The sequence below is a fragment of the Rhinichthys klamathensis genome, unplaced genomic scaffold, assembly GCF_029890125.1.
Source record: "Rhinichthys klamathensis goyatoka isolate OS25496 unplaced genomic scaffold, OSU_Roscu_1.1 h1tg000481l_1, whole genome shotgun sequence".
In the NCBI taxonomy this organism is placed as follows: Eukaryota; Metazoa; Chordata; class Actinopteri; order Cypriniformes; family Leuciscidae; genus Rhinichthys; species Rhinichthys klamathensis.
The window spans coordinates 822,501-845,000 of record NW_026606968.1 but is presented as its reverse complement, the minus strand read 5'-3'; the positions used below and the strand labels follow the sequence as shown (position 1 = coordinate 845,000).

General features: G+C 47.3%; 1 protein-coding gene across 50 annotated transcripts in view; it reads left to right on the top strand.

Annotated features, from left to right (window-relative positions):
- Positions 1-22,500, top strand: part of LOC130072179 (protein NLRC5-like) — a 912,375-nt gene that overhangs the window by 133,029 nt on the left and 756,846 nt on the right. For 20 of the 50 annotated variants that reach the window (XM_056237178.1, XM_056237186.1, XM_056237183.1 and 17 more), the window contains exons 5-6: positions 13,893-14,006; positions 14,669-14,794. The exons of 24 other annotated variants lie outside the window; for them this stretch is intronic. In XM_056237178.1, the coding sequence (XP_056093153.1) occupies positions 13,893-14,006; positions 14,669-14,794 (240 nt within the window). Of the gene's footprint in view, positions 1-13,892; positions 14,007-14,668; positions 14,795-15,085; positions 15,182-15,391; positions 17,120-22,500 lie in introns of all 50 variants that reach the window. 6 more of the 50 variants (XM_056237168.1, XM_056237196.1, XM_056237166.1 and 3 more) reach the window with 3 other exon arrangements.

Below are 22,500 nucleotides of genomic sequence, written 5' to 3'. Positions count from 1 at the left end.
CCGAGCTCACCACTCAGATCCAACAAATGAGAGCGTCCCCTGCGCCACCCCCGCCGATCGTTCCCCAGGACCCTCCGAACTTCCATCTGCACGAGCCGCGCATCCCTACCCCTGAGAGATATGCGGGTGAGCCCAATCTGTGTAGAGCATTTTTAACGAAGTGTTCCATTTTTTTCTCTCTTCAGCCACTTACCTTCGCCACTGAACAATCTAAGGTGGCCTTGTTGATGACATTGTTGTCCGGACGCGCGGCTCAATGGGGAACGGCGGTGTGGGAGAATCAACATCACTGCTGTTCTTCGTTCCAGGCACTCGCGGACGAGATGAGACGGGTGTTTGACCGCGCGATCGTGGGCCGCGAGGCGGCGCGCAGACTCACTGAGTTGCGTCAGAACAACAACACTGTTTCGGACTATTCCACCGAATTCCGCACCCTGGCGGCCGAGTGCCACTGGAACGAAGAGGCGCAGTGGGACGTCTTCCTGCATGGGTTGGCTGACCGTGTTCAAAGAGAGATTTACACCCTGGAGTTACCGAGGAGTCTCGATGAACTTATCAGCTTGGCGTTACGCGTGGACGCTCGTCTTCAACAAGGAGGGAATCGTTCATGTCGGGGTTTGGTTCCGGAGTTTCCGGAGTTCGCCAGCGCCAGAGAGGAGAACACGGTCAGCCCCTCATTCGATCAAGAACCCATGCAGGTTGGTCGAGCTCGGCTTTCCCGGGAGGAGAAGGAACGTCGGAGAGCTAGAGGGTTATGCATCTACTGTGGCAAGGCTGGACACTTTCTCGTCAACTGTCCAGTAAAAGACCCAGCCCGACAGTAGAACGGAGGTTACTGTTGGGTGGGCTTTCAGGTATTAAATCCTCATCAGCGACTCTCCTCCCGGTAAGACTGCGATGGGCAGACCAGACCCACACCTGCCAGGCCCTGGTGGATTCTGGAGCGGAGGGCAATCTGATGGACTATGCTCTGGCTAGACGTCTCCAGATTCCGGTCATCACACTCCAGCACCGCATCACCGTTAACGCCCTGAACGGCCAGATCCTTCCAGGGATTACTGAGGAGACCGGTGTCCTTACTGTCATTACCTCTGGTAACCATACCGAGAGAACTTCATTTTTACTCACTAACTCTCCTTTTGCACCTGTGGTGTTGGGTCACCCGTGGCTAGTACGGCATCAACCTAGGATCGAGTGGGGTCAGAATTCTGTGTCGGCTTGGAGTAATCATTGTTATGCCTCTTGTCTTGTGTCTGCGTGTCCGTCTGTCTCTTGTTCTATGTTGCAGGAGGAGTCGGTGAATCTGTCTAACGTGCCCCCGGAGTATCTCGACTTGAAGGAAGTGTTCAGTAAGTCTCGGGCTGCTTCTCTTCCTCCACATCGTCCCTATGACTGTGCTATAGATTTAATGCCAGGTAAGTCTCCGCCTAAGGGCAAGTTATACTCGCTCTCCGTACCTGAGAGGGAGGTCATGGAGAAATATATTTCTGATTCTCTAACAGCTGGGATCATCCGTCCTTCTTCATCTCCCGCGGGCGCAGGATTTTTTTTCGTGGGTAAGAAGGATGGTTCTCTGCGACCGTGTATTGACTACCGGGGGCTGAACAACATCACGGTAAAGAATACTTATCCTTTGCCGTTGATGTCTTCAGCTTTCGAGCGGTTGCAGGGAGCGTCTCTTTTCACGAAATTGGATCTGCGCAACGCTTACCATTTGGTTCGGATAAGAAGGGGGGATGAGTGGAAGACGGCATTTAATACCCCCAGGGGGCACTTTGAATACTTGGTTATGCCGTTCGGCCTGTCCAACTCCCCCGCCGTCTTCCAAGCACTCGTCAATGACGTGTTGAGAGACATGGTCGATCAGTTCATTTATGTTTACCTGGATGACATATTGATATTTTCTTCGTCTCTCCAGGAACACGTTCAACACGTCAGCAAGTACTCCAGAGGCTGTTAGAGAATGGGCTTTTTGTCAAGGCGGAGAAGTGCGCGTTCCATGCACAGTCGGTTCCATTCTTGGGGTATATCGTCTCGTCCGAGGGAATACGCATGGATCCTGACAAGGTTAAGGCTGTGGTAGATTGGCCAATTCCGGATTCCCGCAAGGCCCTGCAGAGGTTTCTGGGATTCGCCAATTTTTACAGACGTTTCATTCGTAATTTCAGCCAACTAGCCGCTCCTCTGACCGCCTTAACCTCCACCAGAACGACGTTCAGGTGGTCTAATGCGGCTGAAGCGGCATTTACCAACCTCAAGAGCCGCTTCGTTTCAGCTCCCATTCTCGTAGCCCCTGATCCTTCACGTCAGTTTGTGGTGGAGGTTGATGCGTCGGAGGTGGGGGTAGGTGCAGTTCTATCCCAGCGTTCTTCCTCGGACGACAAGATGCACCCTTGCGCGTTTTTTCTCATCGATTATCGACTGCCGAAAGTAATTATGATATTGGTAACAGAGAGTTGTTGGCAGTCAAATTAGCATTGGAGGAGTGGCGCCACTGGTTAGAGGGTGCGGGGGAACCTTTTATCGTCTGGACCGATCACAAGAACCTTGAGTACATCAGATCCGCTAAACGACTGAACTCCAGGCAGGCTCGGTGGGCACTTTTTTTCGGTCGTTTTGATTTTTTACTATCGTACCGTCCGGGTTCTAAGAACATCAAGCCCGATGCATTGTCTCGTATTTTTGACCGCTCCGAACGCCCAGCTACTCCCGAGTGCATTCTTCCTGAGAGACTCGTTGTCTCTACACTCACATGGGAGGTCGAGTCGAAGGTCCGCACGGCCTTAGAAGGGGTAACACCTCCGCCCGAATGTCCACCGGGTCGGTTATTTGTGCCGGAGGGGGTCCGGTCAGACGTAATACGGTGGGGTCATGGTTCCAATGTGGCTTGTCATCCAGGGGTTAAACGTACCAGTTTTTTGGTTAAGCAACGATTCTGGTGGCCCGTGATGGCTCGCGATATTCGGGAATTTGTTTTGGCTTGCTCGGTTTGTGCTCGTGGCAAGACTTCCAATCGTCCTCCAGATGGGTTGCTCCAACCGCTGCCTGTCCCTTCGAGACCCTGGTCTCACATCGCACTTGACTTTGTTACGGGTCTTCCACCTTCTCAAGGTAATACAGTCATTTTGACGGTAGTGGACCGGTTCTCGAAGGCGGCACATTTCATCCCCTTACCCAAATTACCTTCAGCTAAGGAGACAGCGGTTACTGTGGTGAATCACGTCTTTCGCATTCATGGCCTCCCGATTGACGTGGTTTCCGACAGAGGGCCCCAATTTATATCCAAATTTTGGAGAGAGTTTTGTAGATTGTTGGGGGCGAGTGTCAGCTTGTCCTCTGGGTTCCATCCCCAGACCAACGGCCAAGCGGAGCGAGCCAACCAAGATCTTGAAAGGGTATTACGATGTTTGGTGTCCCAGAATCCTTCCTCCTGGAGCCAACAGATCTTTTGGGTTGAGTACGCTCACAACTCGTTGCCAGTCTCATCCACGGGCCTATCTCCGTTTCAGTGTAGTATAGGTTACCAGCCACCCATTTTTCCTGGTCTGGAGTCCGAAGTCGCGGTCCCCTCTGCTCACGCCTTCGTCCAAAGGTGCCGCCGCACTTGGAGAAGAGCCCGTGAGACTCTCCTCCAGGTGGGAGCGCGCACCAAGGCTCAGGCCGATCGCCACCGGCTGAAGCCTCCCGTATACGTCGTTGGTCAAAAAGTGTGGCTTTCTTCTAAGAACATTCCTCTCCGCTCCGTCAGTAATAAACTAGCTCCAAAATTTATTGGCCCGTTCTCTGTCACAAAGATTCTTAGCCCTGTGGCAGTCCGCCTCAAACTTCCTCCGGCGTACAGGAGGGTTCATTCCGTTTTCCATGTGTCCAAATTGAAACCTGTATTTCATTCTCGTATTAATCCGCCTGCACCGGTTCCCCCCCCGCCGCGCCTCGTAGATGGGGAACCAGTTTATTCGGTTCGTCGTATTTTGGACGCTAGACGGAGGGGACGCGGATTTCAGTACCTGGTGGACTGGGAAGGTTACGGTCCGGAGGAGAGAAGTTGGGTTCCGGCTAGAGACATCCTGGATCATTCCCTTATCGATGTTTACAATCGACAGGTAGGTTCTCCTGGGAGCGCCAGGAGGCGCTCCTAGGAGGAGGGGTACTGTCACGGTTCATGGATTCACTGTCTCGCCCTCGCGCTGTGAGTATGGTTATGTGTATTGGTAGGCGTGGCTCGTGATTGAGGTTGATGAGCGGATCAGCGTCAGCTGTTTCTCATCACGGCACCCTATTTATTGTGTGTGAGTTTGTCCTGTCTTTGTCAGATCGTTGTCGAGGCTCTCTGGATTCACCCTTGTCTTTTGTCCAGTATCCTGTCTGTTCGTTTGCCCGGATCGCCTGTTTTCCCTGCCGGATTGCCTGGAGTCTGCCCATCTGCGTCCCTGCGTTGCCAGTGTCCTGCCAGAGACTGAGACTTCCATCTGAACCTACTACTTCTATTCTTTTGTGAATAAACAGTTGTTCATTGCACTTGAATCCTATCGTTCTTTCTGGTCCTACTGACAATAGGAATATTATTATTGTGAACTATTTTTTATTAATGAGGGAAAATCTCACCACCAACTTTATCAAAACTGTTCCAATGTAATAAATCTGTCAAATGTTGATGTTGAGAGTAAATGCTGAAATGCTGAGATGAGATTTAGTGTCTTCTAGGAGTGTGTCGATACACTGATCTAACGAGACGACACACGATATTGGGTTCACGAGAACGAGACGACACCATATTTTAAAACTATTATTAAGAAATCTTCAATGACGAAATATATGACTGTCTTTTATTGGACTGAAAGTCACAGAATGCGAAACAATGCAGGGACATTATGTAATGTTTTAACTACTAATCATCTTGTAATGAATGTCACTTCAGCTCTACTTTCTGAGTATGAATTATCATATGCAGTAAAAGACTGCAAATATAATGCGAGCGCTGTAAAAGCTCAAACTCGACTCCGTCTGATGTCTGACAGCTTTTCCCCTCGAGGAGAAATATGGTCTGGTTTTAATATGGTGAGATCTGGATTATGTTCTCCGGTCCGTATCCAGATCAGATGGTGGACCTGCACCCTAAAACCAGCACAACCAGCCCTGAATGCCAAAGCTCAAGAGTTCACAGTTCACATGTGTGTGTGTTGCACATTTAAACACAACCACAGTCGACCAAAGTGCTGAACAATGTCAGGATACACACAAATAAACACAAAACACACACAGTGTCACAGTAGCAAAACTCCAGTGGAAATGAAAGCTGAGGAACACAGGAGGGTCTTCAGCAACGGCTTAGAAACGTAATCAGTCGAGCTGTTCTTATATGAGCCGTTGACTCTTCCAGAGATCAGGACCAGCACTGAGAAGCCTCGCTCAGCTTTATGTGTTCACCTGGATCTCAGAACACCCAGGAAACTTCTGAGTGGACGACCTCAGTGCTTTGACAGGAGAGCGCACGTGTAAAAGCTCTGAGAAATAAGAAGGTGCCAACCCATTCAAAACAAGCAATAAAATCTTCAACTCAATCCTGAAGCGCACAGAAGCCAGAGGAGCGAGGCTGAAACTGGGGAATGTGCTCACGCTTTCAGTCCCAGTTAGGACCCGAGCTGCTGCATTCTGGACTAACTGTGAGCCATGAAGAGATGATCCAATCCAACATATAAAGAGTTCCAGTAGTCTAGTCTAGACGTAATAAAAGCATGGTCAGCAGAGACCAGGACAACTAGACGAGCCCTGAGACACAGCGCCTGTGAAGGCCTCGTGGACTCGACAGTCATCTGCACAGATCCTCAACAGAGACCAGGAGAAGCAGACGAGTCCTCCACACAGACCCGATGACCAGCTTCAGATCCTCAGGAGAGACCAGGAGAAGCAGACGAGTCCTCCACACAGACCCGATGACCAGCTTCAGATCCTCAGCAGAGACCAGGAGAAGCAGACGAGTCCTCCACACAGACCCGATGACCAGCTTCAGATACTCAGCAGAGACCAGGAGAAGCAGACGAGTCCTCCACACAGACCCGATGACCAGCTTCAGATCCTCAGTAGAGACCAGGAGAAGCAGACGAGTCCTAAACACAGACCCGATGACCAGCTTCAGATCCTCAGCAGAGACCAGGAGAAGCAGACGAGTCCTCCACACAGACCCGATGACCAGCTTCAGATCCTCAGCAGAGACCAAGAGAAGCAGACAAGTCCTCCACAGAGACCCGATGACCAGCTTCAGATCCTCAGCAGAGACCAAGAGAAGCAGACGAGTCCTCCACAGAGACCCGATGACCAGCTTCAGATCCTCAGCAGAGACCAGGAGAAGCAGACGAGTCCTCCACACAGACCCGATGACCAGCTTCAGATCCTCAGCAGAGACCAGGAGAAGCAGACGAATCCTCCACACAGACCCGATGACCAGCTTCAGATCCTCAGCAGAGACCAGGAGAAGCAGACGAGTCCTCCACACAGACCCGATGACCAGCTTCAGATCCTCAGCAGAGACCAGGAGAAGCAGACGAGTCCTCCACACAGACCCGATGACCAGCTTCAGATCCTCAGCAGAGACCAGGAGAAGCTGACGAGTCCTCCACACAGACCCGATGACCAGCTTCAGATCCTCAGCAGAGACCAGGAGAAGCAGTCAAGTCCTCCACACAGACCCGATGACCAGCTTCAGATCCTTAGCAGAGACCAGGAGAAGCAGACGAGCCCTCCACACAGACCCGATGACCAGCTTCAGATCCTCAGCAGAGACCAGGAGAAGCAGACGAGTCCTCCACACAGACCCGATGACCAGCTTCAGATCCTCAGCAGAGACCAGGAGAAGCAGACGAGTCCTCCACACAGACCCGATGACCAGCTTCAGATCCTCAGCAGAGACCAGAAGAAGCAGACGAGCCCTCCACACAGACCCGATGACCAGCTTCAGATCCTCAGCAGAGACCAGGAGAAGCAGACGAGTCCTCCACACAGACCCCAAGACCAGCATCAGATCCTCAGCAGAGACCAGGAGAATCAGACGAGTCCTCCACACAGACCCGATGACCAGCTTCAGATCCTCAACAGAGACCAGGAGAAGCAGACGAGTCCTCCACACAGACCCCAAGACCAGCATCAGATCCTCAGCAGAGACCAGGAGAATCAGACGAGTCCTCCACACAGACCCGATGACCAGCTTCAGATCCTCAACAGAGACCAGTAGAAGCAGACGATCCCTCCACACAGACCCGATGACCAGCTTCAGATCCTCAGCAGAGACCAGGAGAAACAGACGAGTCCTCCACACAGACCCGATGACCAGCTTCAGATCCTCAGCAGAGACCAGGAGAAGCAGACGAGTCCTCCACACAGACCCGATGACCAGCTTCAGATCCTCAGCAGAGACCAGGAGAAACAGACGAGTCCTCCACACAGACCCGATGACCAGCTTCAGATCCTCAGCAGAGACCAGGAGAAGCAGACGAGTCCTCCACACAGACCCGATGACCAGCTTCAGATCCTCAGCAGAGACCAGGAGAAGCAGACGAGTCCTCCACACAGACCCGATGACCAGCTTCAGATCCTCAGCAGAGACCAGGAGAAGCAGACGAGTACTCCACACAGACCCGATGACCAGCTTCAGATCCTCAGCAGAGACCAGGAGAAGCAGACGAGCCCTCCACACAGACCCGATGACCAGCTTCAGATCCTCAGCAGAGACCAGGAGAAGCAGACGAGCCCTCCACACAGACCCGATGACCAGCTTCAGATCCTCAGCAGAGACCAGGAGAAGCAGACGAGTCCTCCACACAGACCCGATGACCAGCTTCAGATCCTCAGCAGAGACCAGGAGAAGCAGACGAGTCCTCCACACAGACCCGATGACCAGCTTCAGATCCTCAGCAGAGACCAGGAGAAGCAGACGAGTCCTCCACACTGACCCGATGACCAGCTTCAGATCCTCAGCAGAGACCAGGAGAAGCAGACGAGTCCTCCACACAGACCCGATGACCAGCTTCAGATCCTCAGCAGAGACCAGGAGAATCAGACGAGTCCTCCACACAGACCCGATGACCAGCTTCAGATCCTCAGCAGAGACCAGGAGAAGCAGACGAGTCCTCCACACAGACCCGATGACCAGCTTCAGATCCTCAGCAGAGACCAGGAGAATCAGACGAATCCTCCACACAGACCCGATGACCAGCTTCAGATCCTCAGCAGAGACCAGGAGAAGCAGACGAGTCCTCCACACAGACCCGATGACCAGCTTCAGATCCTCAGCAGAGACCAGGAGAAGCAGACGAGTCCTCCACACAGACCCGATGACCAGCTTCAGATCCTCAGCAGAGACCAGGAGAAGCAGACGAGTCCTCCACACAGACCCGATGACCAGCTTCAGATCCTCAGCAGAGACAAGGAGAAGCAGACGAGTCCTCCACACAGACCCGATGACCAGCTTCAGATCCTCAGCAGAGACCAGGAGAAGCAGACGAGTCCTCCACACAGACCCGATGACCAGCTTCAGATCCTCAGCAGAGACCAGGAGAAGCAGACGAGTCCTCCACACAGACCCAATGACCCGCTTCAGATCCTCAGCAGAGACCAGGAGAAGCAGACGAGTCCTCCACACAGACCCGATGACCAGCTTCAGATCCTCAGCAGAGACCAGGAGAAGCAGACGAGTCCTCCACACAGACCCGATGACCAGCTTCAGATCCTCACACCTAATGCTGGCGTGATCAATCCCAATCTTCCAGCAGAAGAGCTCAATCCAATACTCTCAATCATATCAGTCCACAATCTGCCTTGTGATGCCGCCTGGATCATCATCACACATGTTCCTCCGTGTGTCCAGAGGAGAAATGGTCCGGTGTTCCTCCATTCTGGCTCCTGGTGGAGTTTGGTTCTTGCTACTGTCGCCTCCGGCTCGCTTAGTTTATGACACTTCATATTCAGCTCTATTATTGATCTGACGGCACTGGCACTATTGCAGGAGAACTGGACTGAGCTGGACGATGACATCACTGCTTTATAGCTGAACTCGCTTCATATTTGATGAACTTTACACAGTTACTGATCTGAATCAACACTGAACTGACTTCAGCTGATCAATGACACTATTGTCTTTCTAGAGCCGCTTTACAGCAGAACTGAGCTCTGCATTTTTGATCATTATTCTCCAGTTTATCCCTGTAAAGCTGCTTTTCATCAATCTGGACTGTAGAAAGCACGAGAGCATTAAATATCACTCGACTTCTGCAAAAGGAAATTATTTAGTGTTAAAGAGAGTTTGTGTGTGTGTGAGAGAATGATGCTTTTCTTTTTAATAATACAATTGACTTATTTTGTGGTTTAAAAGTGTTGTTAATATTAATGCTTGTCTTCTTCTTCTTTCCACTGATGAATCTTAATAAGAAATCATGTCTCTTGCTATTCTGTATTATGGAGTAAAAGAAAATGCAGTTCACCCAGAAATACGTCCTCATTTACTCATATTTCCCCTCACGCCGTCCGAGATGTGTACGACTTTCCTTCTTCAGATTAACACAAATGAAGGTTTTAAACAATAAATCATCTCTGGAAGACATAATGCAAGCGCATGTGTTCCTAAAAGCTGGAGCATCAAACACACATAATGCAATAACTACAGTAATCCACACGACCCCAATGGATGATCAATGTCTTCTGAAGTGAAACGATAAGTGTTCGTAAGAAAAACACCAATATTTAAAACTTTTTAACCCGTAGACTATCACGTCAGACACACTGTTACTAGCGTGACGTGAGCAGAAGTGGGATAACATCAGTTTTTATTTATTTATTTAAAGAATATATTGCTCACAACAAAATACAAACAATAACAGATAAAAACCATGAGAAACAAGCGAGACGGGAGAAAAGTTTCCCCAGGCTGAGCATTCCCTGCTGAATAACATATACAGTGTTCCTCAGACAGTTAGTGTCGTCCAGGAGCAGGGCATAAAGCCCGATGTTGCTCAGTTCATCATCACCAAACATCCTCAGAGATCCATCCTCACTCTAGACGGGTTTAGTTGAGGACGTTCTTGATCACGCAGAGGATTCTCACTGGAGTGTGTGTGTGTGTGTGTGTGTGTGTGTGTGTGTGTGTGTGTGTGTGTGTGTGTGTGTGTGTGTGTGTGTGTGTGTGTGTGAGTCCTGTCCGCTGCATCCTAACAGAGGAACATCTTCTCCAGATCTTATAGACTCATGTGTCGTAGGAAAGCCCAAACTATGGCATCTTCTGAAGGGGTTTTTCAGGATAATATTTTCTGAAGCAGCAGAAAGGAGCAGCAACTGGCTGTGGTTGAGACGGAAAGATTCTAGCTGGCTGTGTACAGGCCGCCACACTACGGTTTCGTAGAATTCTAGAAGAGTCTGTTGGTTTATTTGTATAGGTTGTATAGTATTTACAGTCATTACGTTCCTGTGGATATTACGTGAATGACGGATGATTAGGCAGATTTTGTGTTTTGCGGTAGGTAGTATGCCATACGGAACCGTTGTCCACTGAAACTGCATATTAACGCACCAGTGGGGCTCAACAGCCTTAGTCAAACGGGTTGGCGCGTATGGTTGGGTTGCGGAGAGATTGTGAGATAGTGGTTAGGTCTCAGCAGCAGGAGGGATGTAGAGGTCAGTAAGTTGGGCTGAGTTGAGTGGGGGACGAGGGGGGTGACTCTGGGACGCCAGAGTCACTGTCGAGCCCTCTTGAGGTGTCGTGGGCTAGTCGACGAAACACTGAGGACGGAAGGTGCCCACTTGAAGACCCTAGAGATGTCCCCTACTCGGCTCAATCCAGACGGTTGTCGTGCTGGTCCTGTAGTTGCAGCCGTCGTGTGTGCTGACGCGCCAAGTACACTGCAGCCGTTAACGCCGGACAGAAGGGGAGTCACACCACCAAATGGAAAGAAGCGTAAATGGATGGAGAAGCATAGTTTACTGTAAAGCTACGTCATAGTGTTGCTTATCTTGGCGAAAGCCGAGTGCAAATCAGCATGAAGTTTTAACATCCACTCCCGTGTAATGGAAATCATAGTTATTTTTTTTGTTTTTTACTTTTCTTTAGGTTTATGTTGTTTATTTATTCTGTTTGCTGCTATTTGGACTTCTTGGAATTGTATTAATATTTGTCTTTTTGAGGTTTGTTTGGTATTTTGTGTATTAAATTAAGTATTTAATCCTCTTACTCCAGGAGATCTCACTCAATCTTATCCTGTATTTTACAGAGTATATGTATGTTTTGATTTGAGAACATGAATAATAATTTCCCGCAGGATTGATGTGATTGTCAGGGACTGATGCTGTTCTGTGGTTTATTCTCTCTCTCCAGTCAGAGTCGGTCATGTGCCGAATCCAGAAAAACCTGTTAGACTACACACTCTTTTCTCAACACAAAGTTCAGTTCAACTGGAAGTGTTTTTCAGGCTGTGCCGTGAAGGAGAAAACATGATATATTAACCAAGAACAAACGTCAAGACAGTAAGTGCTTTCATGAAATATTTCAGTGCACTGGGACACATGGATCATATTTGCTTTCAAGGTGAAGAGAATGAGTGAAATTAAATATGACTTGGCTTTTAGATTATTCAATAATATTTTTAACATAGACTGAACATCATTCTCTGAGAGTGTCTATCATTTGTTAACTGCCTGTTCAATGTTGGGATTTTGAGAAAACAAAATATCTCAGATAAAATATGAATAAAAAAACAATAATGGACGTGCATTTAGTAATACGTACTGTGTGAGTGTAATGCAGACAGTGGATCTAAAAAAAACCTGAAAAAAATGTAATAACAAAAATATATGATAGACAAATATGAACAAACAAATAAAAAGAGCAGGAAAAAAGGTTTTAATAAAAAAGCTTGAGCTTGAAGGATCTCAAAGTCCTGCTCAAACGTTCTTCCAGTGACGTCATCTACTCCATGATGTCATCAGGAAAGCTCTTCAAGTGCTTCAGGAAAGTTACCTGGTTTAAAGGGTTAGTTCACCAAATAATTACATTTCTGTCGTTAATCATTCCTCCACATATCGTTCCAAACCCGTAATACATTCGTTTATCTTCGGAACACAAATAAAGATCTTTTTAAAGGTACTTTTGGCACTCCAGCTGTTAATAAACAAACCGCTATGTCTTGCGGAAGAACACTAGCCGCGTTTCCACTGCCGGGCTTCGCTGCCCTAAACCCCGCCCCTAACACGCCATTCTGGATCAAACGTCATACAACCCAACCCATTTCAGCGGGTATTATGAATTTATTTATTTTTTAAGTTAGGAAGATAGCATGTATATTAACTCACCGACCGTGGCTGCAATAGTGTCCCGATTGTCTCGCGAGTCGCCACTAACAGAGGGACGCAGCACACAGTTAAATCCCTTCTCTGAGCTCCGCTTTGTCCATTGTGCGTTTGAATCGCCTTGTACAATACTGCGCCCGTCATTTTTTTTTTTTTTTTCTGAACTTGAAGCGTTGCGGGCTGAATGCTTAGCTTAGAAAGTTCAGCATCGATGTATTTTATAACGTCCTCGTTTCTTCACACACCGTCAAATTGACGTTGTACCCTTTCTTCTGCCCAAATGCTCAGAAGAGCTTTGGTATCTTCCACACACCAGTAGCCTACAGGTGATTCTCCATTTCCAGCAGCGATTATTTTGCGCGATATAAAAAAGTGAAATGTGCATCTTGCTTCAGATCATAACGTTCCATAACACTGATAAACTCCGCCTTTTACCTTGAGCACGCCTCTAGCCCGAGCTGGCCCGCTTTGGCCCAAGGTATTCGACGGGCCAGAAATCCTGGCCGTTGGCCCCGAGTAAGCCCCGATCAAGCCCCGGAAGTGACAGTGGAAACGCGACTGGCCCTGGCACGCACTAGCACGGCCCAGCAGTGGAAACGCGGCTATTGTAGCCGGATCTACTTCTCTCTATGGCGAGTCACGCGGGTACTGTGCTACTCCGCAGCGGTTTAAAATAGTCCGAATATAAACACGTATTATAGGCGTACCGTAGTGATTCAGGATAAGACTAAAACACCGGCTGGAAGATGGATTCCTGATGTACTCGCTCATTATATACATTTTGTGAATTTTGAACAAAAAACGTTAGTAGTTGATAAGTGTACCTCCATTGACAGTCTACTCAACTAAAGTGAAAGTAAGTTATTAGAGCTCACCTGTCGACATTTTAAGCAGGTAAAATACCAATACGATACGGAGAAACAGCATCAAAGTGTTTAATAGAAACGTTTACGCAGGAATTTCCTTTCAAATCTTTATGATGTTAAAGCTGGAGGATTTGAGATCCTGTATCTTGTAAAAGTTTGATCAAGGTGAGTGTTCATGTGTGACTTCCTCATATTAATATGAATCTCTGGAGGACATTTTACGTGATTGTTTGTCTTTAATGTCTTTAATTCCATGTTTATTTTTGTGTTTGGTCATATGTGTGAACATGAGCTTGAGTTAACACAGTCACATGATCCTTTTACTCACACACTCCAGATATGATCAGCTAAATTATTAATGTTGTTTAATTCGTTTAATAATTTAATATTGTGTGTGAATGTTTCTTCATCAGAGTCAGTGGAGGAGATCAAACTCATCAGATTCTCCTGCATCTTCATCATGGGTAATTCACAAGCATCCAGAGATGGAGATTTCTCTCCAGGACGCAGGTACTTTCAACAAACACTGTTCAATATTGTGTCACATCACAGAAAAAAAGATGAGTTTGCCTGTTTTTGTTTTAAAACTAGCATGAAAAAAAATTTATGAAAGATGAATGTTAATATTAATATGGTTCCTCTCATAAAGAATGAACACAGTAATCTAAAGGATTAAACTGAATCTGTTCTGTGTTCCAGTTCAGTCCAGCAGAAGAGCTCAAACCCAGAGTCCAGCTGTGTGTCTGTGAAGAGTGACCGCTCTATGGAGCCGCCAATAACGTTTAAGAGTGGAAACAAACGGCCTGATCTCAGGTATATCACTTCTATGTTGTGCTTATAGTATTTTATATTTTATGAAATTATAATTAATATACAGCAATCATTATTATTTTATATGAAAAATTAATAATTGTATTTTATTGACAAAATATTTTAGTTTGTCTTGTATATTTTTTCTGATTAGATCAGATAAAAATTTTATCTGTGATATGGTCGTGTTATGATGTGCCTCACCTATGGGGCATGTTGTCACATTTCACTTCCATTCTTTCAGGGGAAATAAAGAAAAAAGTACACACTGAATTAATGAAACAAAACCACATAATTGTACTTGACGTGTGTGAAATTAATGGGGGAAAATAAATACTCTGAACCCCAAGTGTATTTACACAAACTGAGAAAGTTAAAAAATGTTAGGTTGTGCCCTGCTCTCCACTATAACTTCTATAAAAATGTTGCTTATAGTATGACATTTTTGAATTAGAAGCAACATTTATCAGTCAGTCAGTTTATTACTTGCAATGACATCAAGTAAATGTAAGCTGAGAATTTTTCCACATTTATATAATGTAGTATTATAATTAAGCAGATTGTTCAGAAAGTTTGTAACAACACTCCCTGGTGTTTCCTGAGACAGAAGATTCCTGTAAAAGTGCACAACATTTATAAGTCTGTCTGCTTTTTATTTTACTTAGTTTGAAAACCAGTTCAGTCCAGCAGAAGAGCTCAAACCCAGAGTCCAGCTGTGTGTCTGTGAAGAGTGACCGCTCTATGAATCCGCCAATGAAGTTTAAGAGTGGAGACACACGGCCTGATCTCAGGTATATCATTTCTATAAAAGTTATGCTTATAGTATTTGATTTTTTTTAAATGAAATTATTATTAATATACAGCAGTGTAATTATCTGGATTTGAACCAAAGCATTTTAAGTTCAAATCCTGTAAGTTTCAGTCTATTAATGATGATCATTGTGCTCTTGTGTAAAGCTCTATGTATTGTATTGTTAATACATTCACACACTGTAAAAGCTGTTGGTCTGTTACTCAGTTAATGACACAATTACATCAATATCAGTGTGTCTGATTCTTTACACTCTTCATTCTGATTTAAGGTCAAGTCTTCCATCCAGACCAGTTAAAAACAAAACTGTGTTCAAGCCTGTGATTCAACCACAAGACTTTAATGAAAGCATGTGTCCTGGTTTCAGGTAAAATGCAGGACTTTTGTTGCTGTTGTTTAATTTTAGGTGTTTCAATTCACATCACACATCACTCAAACACATGATTAATGATTTAAACATTTCAGAAAACTAATGATGTTCTGTGTCCTATAATACAGCAAACAAATAATATATTGTGTAATGTATGGTTATTGACTTCTCTGACTTGTGTAATAATGTGGTATTTTAATCTTACAGCCATGACTCTAAACCTGCTGAAGTCCTCAACACACTGAGATCAAATCTGAGACAGAAGTTTGAGTGTGTGTGTGAGGGAATATCAAAGCAGGGAAACCCAACACTCCTGAATGAGATCTACACAGAGCTCTACATCACAGAGAGTGGAAGTGGAGAGATCAATAATGAGCATGAGGTGAGACAGATTGAGACACAGTCCAGGAGAGCAGAAACAGAGGACACACCGATCAAATGCAGTGACATCTTTAGACCTTTACCTGGACAAGACAAACCCATCAGAACTGTGCTGACAAAGGGAGTCGCTGGCATTGGAAAAACAGTCTCTGTGCAGAAGCTCATCCTGGACTGGGCTGAAGGGAAAGAGAATCAGGACGTCCAGCTCATATTCCCACTCGCTTTCAGAGAGCTCAACTTGATGAAGGACAAAACACTCAGTCTCTCAGATCTTCTTCATTGCTTCTTCCCTGAAAGCAGAGAAATGGCCATATCCAGTGATGAGTATAAAGTGCTGTTCATCTTTGATGGTCTGGATGAGTGTCGTCTGTGTCTGGATTTTCAGAGCGATGTGAGGTTGTGTGATGTGACTGAATCCGCCTCAGTGGACGAGCTGCTGACGAACCTCATTGTGGGGAATCTGCTTCCCTCGTCTCTCATCTGGATCACCTCCAGACCAGCAGCAGCGGATCTCGTCCCCTCTGAGTGTGTCCATCGAGTGACAGAGGTACGAGGCTTCAGTGACACACAGAAGCAGGAATACTTCAGGAAGAGAATCAGTGATCAGAGTCTGGCCAACAGGATCATCTCACACCTGAAGTCCTCAAGGAGCCTCTTTATTATGTGCCACATCCCAGTGTTCTGCTGGATCTCAGCCACTGTTCTAGAGGAGATGTGCAGTGGAGCAGAGAGAGGAGAGATTCCCAAGACTCTCACTCAGATGTACACACACTTCCTGCTCATTCAGACCAACATCAAACATGAGAAGGACTATGAGAAGAAAGTGAAAGATGAAGACATGATTGTCAAACTGGGGGAACTGGCGTATCGGCAGCTTGTGAAAGGCAACCTGATCTTCTATGAGGAAGACCTGAGCGAGTGTGGCATTGATGTGGCAGAAGCATCAGTTTACTCAGGATTGTGCACTCAGATCTTCAGAGAGGAGTTGGGCTTGTGTCAGGGGAAAGTCTTCTGCTTTGTTCATCTGAGCATTCAGGAACATCTAGCAGCTCTATATGTGCATCTCTCCTTTATCAACAATAACATCAATGTGTTTGACCAGATTACCAAACCAACTAATGGAGGCAAAGTGTCCCTATCTGATCTCCATCAGAGAGCTGTGGATGAGGCTTTACACAGTAGAAATGGGCATCTGGACCTTTTCCTTCGTTTCCTTCTGGGTCTGTCAGTGGAGTCTAATCAGAGTCTCTTACAAGAACTAAAGACACAGACAGCAAACAGCTCTCACAACAATGAGGAAACAGTTGACTATATTAAAGAGAAGATCAGTGAGAATCCCTCTCCAGATAAATACATCAATCTGTTTCACTGTCTGAATGAACTGGGTGATCTTTCTCTAGTGAACGAAGCTAAACCTCATACGAGCTATGGAGGATTACGTGCTGTGAAACTCTCCTCGTCTCAGTGGTCAGCTTTAGTGTTTGTGTTGTTGTCCTCAGAGGAGACACTGCAGGAGTTTAACCTGACGAGATTAATTGGAGCCAGTAATGATGGGTAAGTAACACTGAGTGCAATCATTACAGTCTAAAACATTATGAACAAAGAGAAACTCAGAGATCAGAGGTGTTTAAATCACGTGGCACAGACTGATTTCTGGGATATTGATCATGATTTGCGGGTGTTTCTCAAACCGTGGCTGTGTCCTAGTAAGGCTGCATATCTCGACTGCCACGTCATCAAGCGCCTCTGAAGGCCGTCTCAGTTTGAAGGATCTTTTGAACACAGACTTCATTTTGTGTCTTTAATTCAGATCATTTTGAAGGATGCATCAAGTGTGTCCTTCCTGTTCTTCAATCTCCCACAATCCTTTGCACACATTCCAGTTCATGTAAAAGAACTGATGGAAATGAGTCGGCACTGAGTTTATCTGAGTTCATTATGAAATGTAAGACACAGATAATGTGTTCGGAGATGAAGGCATACATGTTATCTTATGTTTCTGTGTAAATGAATCACTGAACACTAAACTGACAATAATGTAAGACACTGGGAGACACAGACGGCTGTCGTTCACTGTATTGCAGTAATAAAACATCAAGTTAATATAAAGATATTTAATAGAAAGTATTTTTCCTAAATGAAGTTTTAATAGTAACAGCAAGTGGACGTCCGCGGATCCTCCTGATGATGATAATGACGTCACGCGGACGGCCAAAGTAAACTTGATAAAACAGTGAATGTCCTTGATGGCGTTCCTGGAGGCGTTCAGCTCTTCACAGCGGCTCTTCAAAACTGGCTGTAAAAAATAAATCTGCATTGTTTATCCTTTTGATCTTTCATTCAAAAAATTGCCCAAAATCTAATCTTTCATCGAAGTTAAAGAATTGAAAGTGTGGGGGAAATCACATTATGAAACAAATGCTTTTCTCCAAAACATGTTGGCCACAATTATTGGCACCCTTTTATTAAATACTTTTTGCAATCTCCTTTTGACAAGATAACAGCTCTGAGTTCCCTTTCGAGGGAACTCGCGATGCGTCACTTGACGCCTTGGGAACGCCCCCAGCGTGAATGCGTCTGAGCATCAATGTCAACTAGTCCAATGGAAAGAATGAGCGTCACGGGCGGGTGACGTCATGACCAGGAAGGGATAAAGGCTCACCCGGTGAAACGCGGCATTAGCTTCTGTGTCTCAGCAAGCGATCTGTGTTACTCTGTCTCTGTCTATTTATTGTTGTCTGTTACGATATTATTGGGAAGAGTTATGGCGAAACAACTTTACAAACTCTGTGCTTCTCCCTGCCCGCGTTATTTAACGGGTGGGGAAACACACGAGCTTTGTGTAGTTTGTTTGGGAGTGGAGCATGCGGTATCAGCCTCCGAGGGGGCTGATTGCAACGTTGTGAGAAGCTTTCGCTTCGCATGCTCCACTCCCGCCTGTCACTTTTCGAGGAAAGTGGCCAGGCTCGCGATCCTCGGGGTGCAGGACACGCGTCTGCCGAGGCAGCGCGGAGAATGCATTCCTGTGGATCGCGAATAGGATCTCGTTACGGGGTTGGAGACGGGTCCGCGGATCTTATCTCCTCCCTTTCCACGAGTGATCCAGTGCTCTCTCTCCGGTCTCGGAAGCCCGCGCTGCGGTCTCTTCCGCCCGGGGAGAGAAATCAATGCTTCAGTGCTCTACCTCCGAGGAGGTAGATGTGCTGGGCATTGAAAGTGTACACAATCATGGGGGAAGTGGATTTGCCATCTCTTCCCCAGCGTATGAGAATTATATATAGCCTATATATATATATATATATATGATAGTTTATATATTATATATGAAATAAAGTGTATATATATAAAGAATGTATATAAAAAAATATATATATATAATAATAAGCTGGTGGTGGTGTTTACTAAGGCTGTAGATAAATTAAATATTTAATGGCCAGCAGAAATAAGGGGGCACTCGTCCTTAAAATAAATTGAACGAGTTTCCTTCCCTCTATTTTTCCACCTCCATCACGGGGCCTTCCATTTTTCCCGATCTGCACAGCGAGCTGTCTAGATCATGGAAAAAGCCTTACTCATTTTTTAGCCCCACATTCATGTATATTCAAAAGATATTTGGGGGTTAAGAGAGTATGGCTATGGGTCAATACCCCGGGTAGTACAGACACTTGCGAGCTATGTCTCCCGGTTCAGTATCGTCCCTGAAGGCGTCGGCTTCTCTCACTAAACCATTAAAGAAAACTATTTTTTAATCTAGTGGGAAAAGCATATATGGCAGTGGGTCTAGCACGAGCCTGCTTGCACACTATAGCAGTGCTGCAAGCATATCAGGCTGACCTGCTGTGGTATTTGGACAGAAGTGAGGGAGTTTGGCCCGATGGGGTTTGAGAACTCCGTCGGGCCTCAGATTTATCTCTCAGGGATGCAGCCAAATAAATGTGGTCACTGAGAGACACCTCTGGCTCAATTTGATGGGAATCATGGAGAAAGATACAAGATAATCTCTCCCTCGCTATGTCCAACCCACTGGGGCTGCTGGGCGTGAGCAGCTCCAGCCGGCTAGTTTCTCATACACAACACAGCAGCCAAAGCCTTCAAAGCAGAAGCCGGATCCGAGGACCGTTCTTCATGCTGAGAAGGCTGCGGCTCAAAAGAAAAGGTCTGGCGCCACGGCGTCAGACCGGTGAGGGCAGCCCCAACCGGGGTGGAATGGTGTACACCTCATTATACGGTGCCCTTTCCATCTCTGTGCCCTCAGGGGACCGTTCTGCCAACCCCGCCACCCTTGGTGCTTCGGGGCGCAGCGTTCTCCAGCGAGCTTCTGGCGCAGCGTCAACTCGACGTTGCGTCGGACTCGCGCCCTCTGAGGGGGGTTCGAAAACAGTCAGTTCGGGTGGTTCCTGCCGGTATGTTTCAGGTCCCCGAACTGGCTGTCTTTATTACACCAGAGGCCAGCCTCGAGGGGCTGGTTCCCTTGGTAGATTTTCTGGCAGCGTGGAAGCTTCTGCCAAATATATCTCTATGGGTAATGGTAATCTCTCTGGTAATGGAGCAAGGGGTAAGGCCCTGTTAGCAAAGAAAGCTATAGAGCAGGTGTACTCACCCGACATTGCGTCGGGTCTTTACAGTCGTTATCTCATTGTTCCAAAAAAGGATGGAGAGCAGCGTCACATACTAGATCTTCGTCTGTTGGAGTGTTTGGTGCTGGAACTCAAGTCCAAGATGCTGACACTCAAACAGATCGTGACTCAAATCAGATCCGAGGACTGGTTTGTCACGATAGATCTAAAAGACGTATACTTCCATATCTCCATCCTCCCTCAGCACAGGAGGTTCCTGAGGTTTTCTTTGGGGCAAAGAACACCAGTATCAGGCACTTCCTTTCGGTCTAGCTCTATCACCCCGCACGTTCACGAAGTGTATAGACGCAGCTCTGGCCCCGCCAGGCTGCAGTGTATACGCATTCTGAATTGCATAGATGACTGGCTGATTCTAGCGGAATCAGAACAGTTAGCGGTTCGGCACCGAGGTGTCGTTCTCGCTCATATGCAGATGTTGGGGTTGAGGCTCAATGCCAAGAAGAGTGTTCTTTCTCCAGTACAGAGAACCACTTTCCTTGGTGTGGTATGGGATTCAGTGACGATGCGGGCCAATCTATTGCCCGTTCGTGTAGCTGCTATCCTGACAGCCACCATAGAGCTAAAGCTAGGCCAGTCACGCACTGTAAAACAGTTCGAGAGACTGTTGGGTCTTGTGGCAGTAGCGTCCAACGGGATACCTTTTGGCCTGCTGTACATGAGACCTTTGCAGTGGTGGCGCAGGACCAGAGGGTTCTCCCCGAGGGGAAACCCACTTCGTATGATCAAGATCACGCGGCCGTGCCTTCGTGCCTTGGTTATATGGAGGAAACACTGGTTCTTAACCCAGGGTTCGGTGTTGGGAGCTCTTTGCCATCGAGTTGCTATCTCGACAGATGCTTCCCTCACCGGCTGGGGAGCGGTATTGGAAGGCCGCTCAGCTCAGGGCTTGGGAGGAGTCATCATCTCGCTTGGCACATGAATTGCCTAGAGATGATGGTCGTCTTCAATGCGTTGAGACATCTCCTCCCAGACCTGAGGGGCCATCATGTGTTGTTCTGAAACAGTGACTATTAGGCCTCAGGGCAGCAGCGTTCAATGTGATACCCTTTGACCTGCTGTACGTGAGACCTTTACAGTGGTGGCTCAGGACCAGAGGGTTCTCCCTGAGGGGAAACCCACTCCGTACGATCAAGATCACGCGGCAGTATCCCCGCGCCTTGGTTATATGGAGGAAACTCTGGTTCTTGACCCACAGACAACACGGTGGTGGCCTATTATTTTGGTCCCTCAGGAAATTACGCTGTCTGAGGGCAGTGTATATTCCAGGCGGGCCAGAATATTGGAGCAGACACCCTGTCGAGGCAGGGGCTGAGGCCAGGGGACTCCACCCCGAGGCGGTGGAGCAAATATGGGAGTTTTATGGCCAGGCAGAAGTGGATTTGTTCTCGTCTCAGCATACGACGCACTGTCCACTCTGGTTATCCCTCACTCAACCAGTCCCCACGGGGCTGGTTGCTATGGTGCAGACGTGGCTGAGGCTACGTCTGTACGCATTTCCCCCTGTTGCTCTGCTCCCAGGAGTTCTGGAGTGATTCCGCCAGGATGGAATAAGCCTATTTAGTAGCACCACCCTGGCCGAGCTGAATTTGGTTTGCGGACCTAATTTTTCTCCTCGACGGACCTCCCTTGGAGGTCCCGATCAGGAGAGACCTTCCGTCTCAGGCAGGGGATGCAATATTGCACCCCCGGCAGGGGATTTGGAAACTGTGGGTTTGGCCTCTGAGGGGGCCCAACTCATAGAGAGTGGCCTCTCAACCGAGGTTGTTGAGACCATTCTAAGCTCCAGAGCTCCCGCCACGAGGAAACTATATTCACTATTTCGAGAGTTTTTCACTTCTTGGTGTTACTAGCGTCAGTGGGATCCGGTTAACTGTTCAGTAAACACAGTATTCGAGTTTCTGCAAGAACGCTTTGTATCAGGTCTATGTCCTTCCACGCTTAAGGTATACGTGGCGGCCATTGCGGCTTTCCACGCCCTGGTGGGTAGTACATTTTTGGGTCGAGACCCCCTGATCACTCGTTTCCTTCGTGGCACTTTGAGGCTGAGGCCTGCAACTTGCACTAGGGTGCTGGCTTGGGACCTTGCAATAGTTCTAGAAGGCCTATCTGGGGCTCCCTTCGAGCCCTTAGATTTGGTCTCAGAGAAGTTCCTTTCTTTTAAGACTATTTTCTGCTAGCTATTTCGTCCCTATTAGAGTCAGACCTTCAGGCCCTTTCGGTCCCCACCTGCCTTGAGTGCACCGGGGATGGCCAAGGCATTCTTACCCGAAACATGGATATGTTCCAAAGGTGCCTACC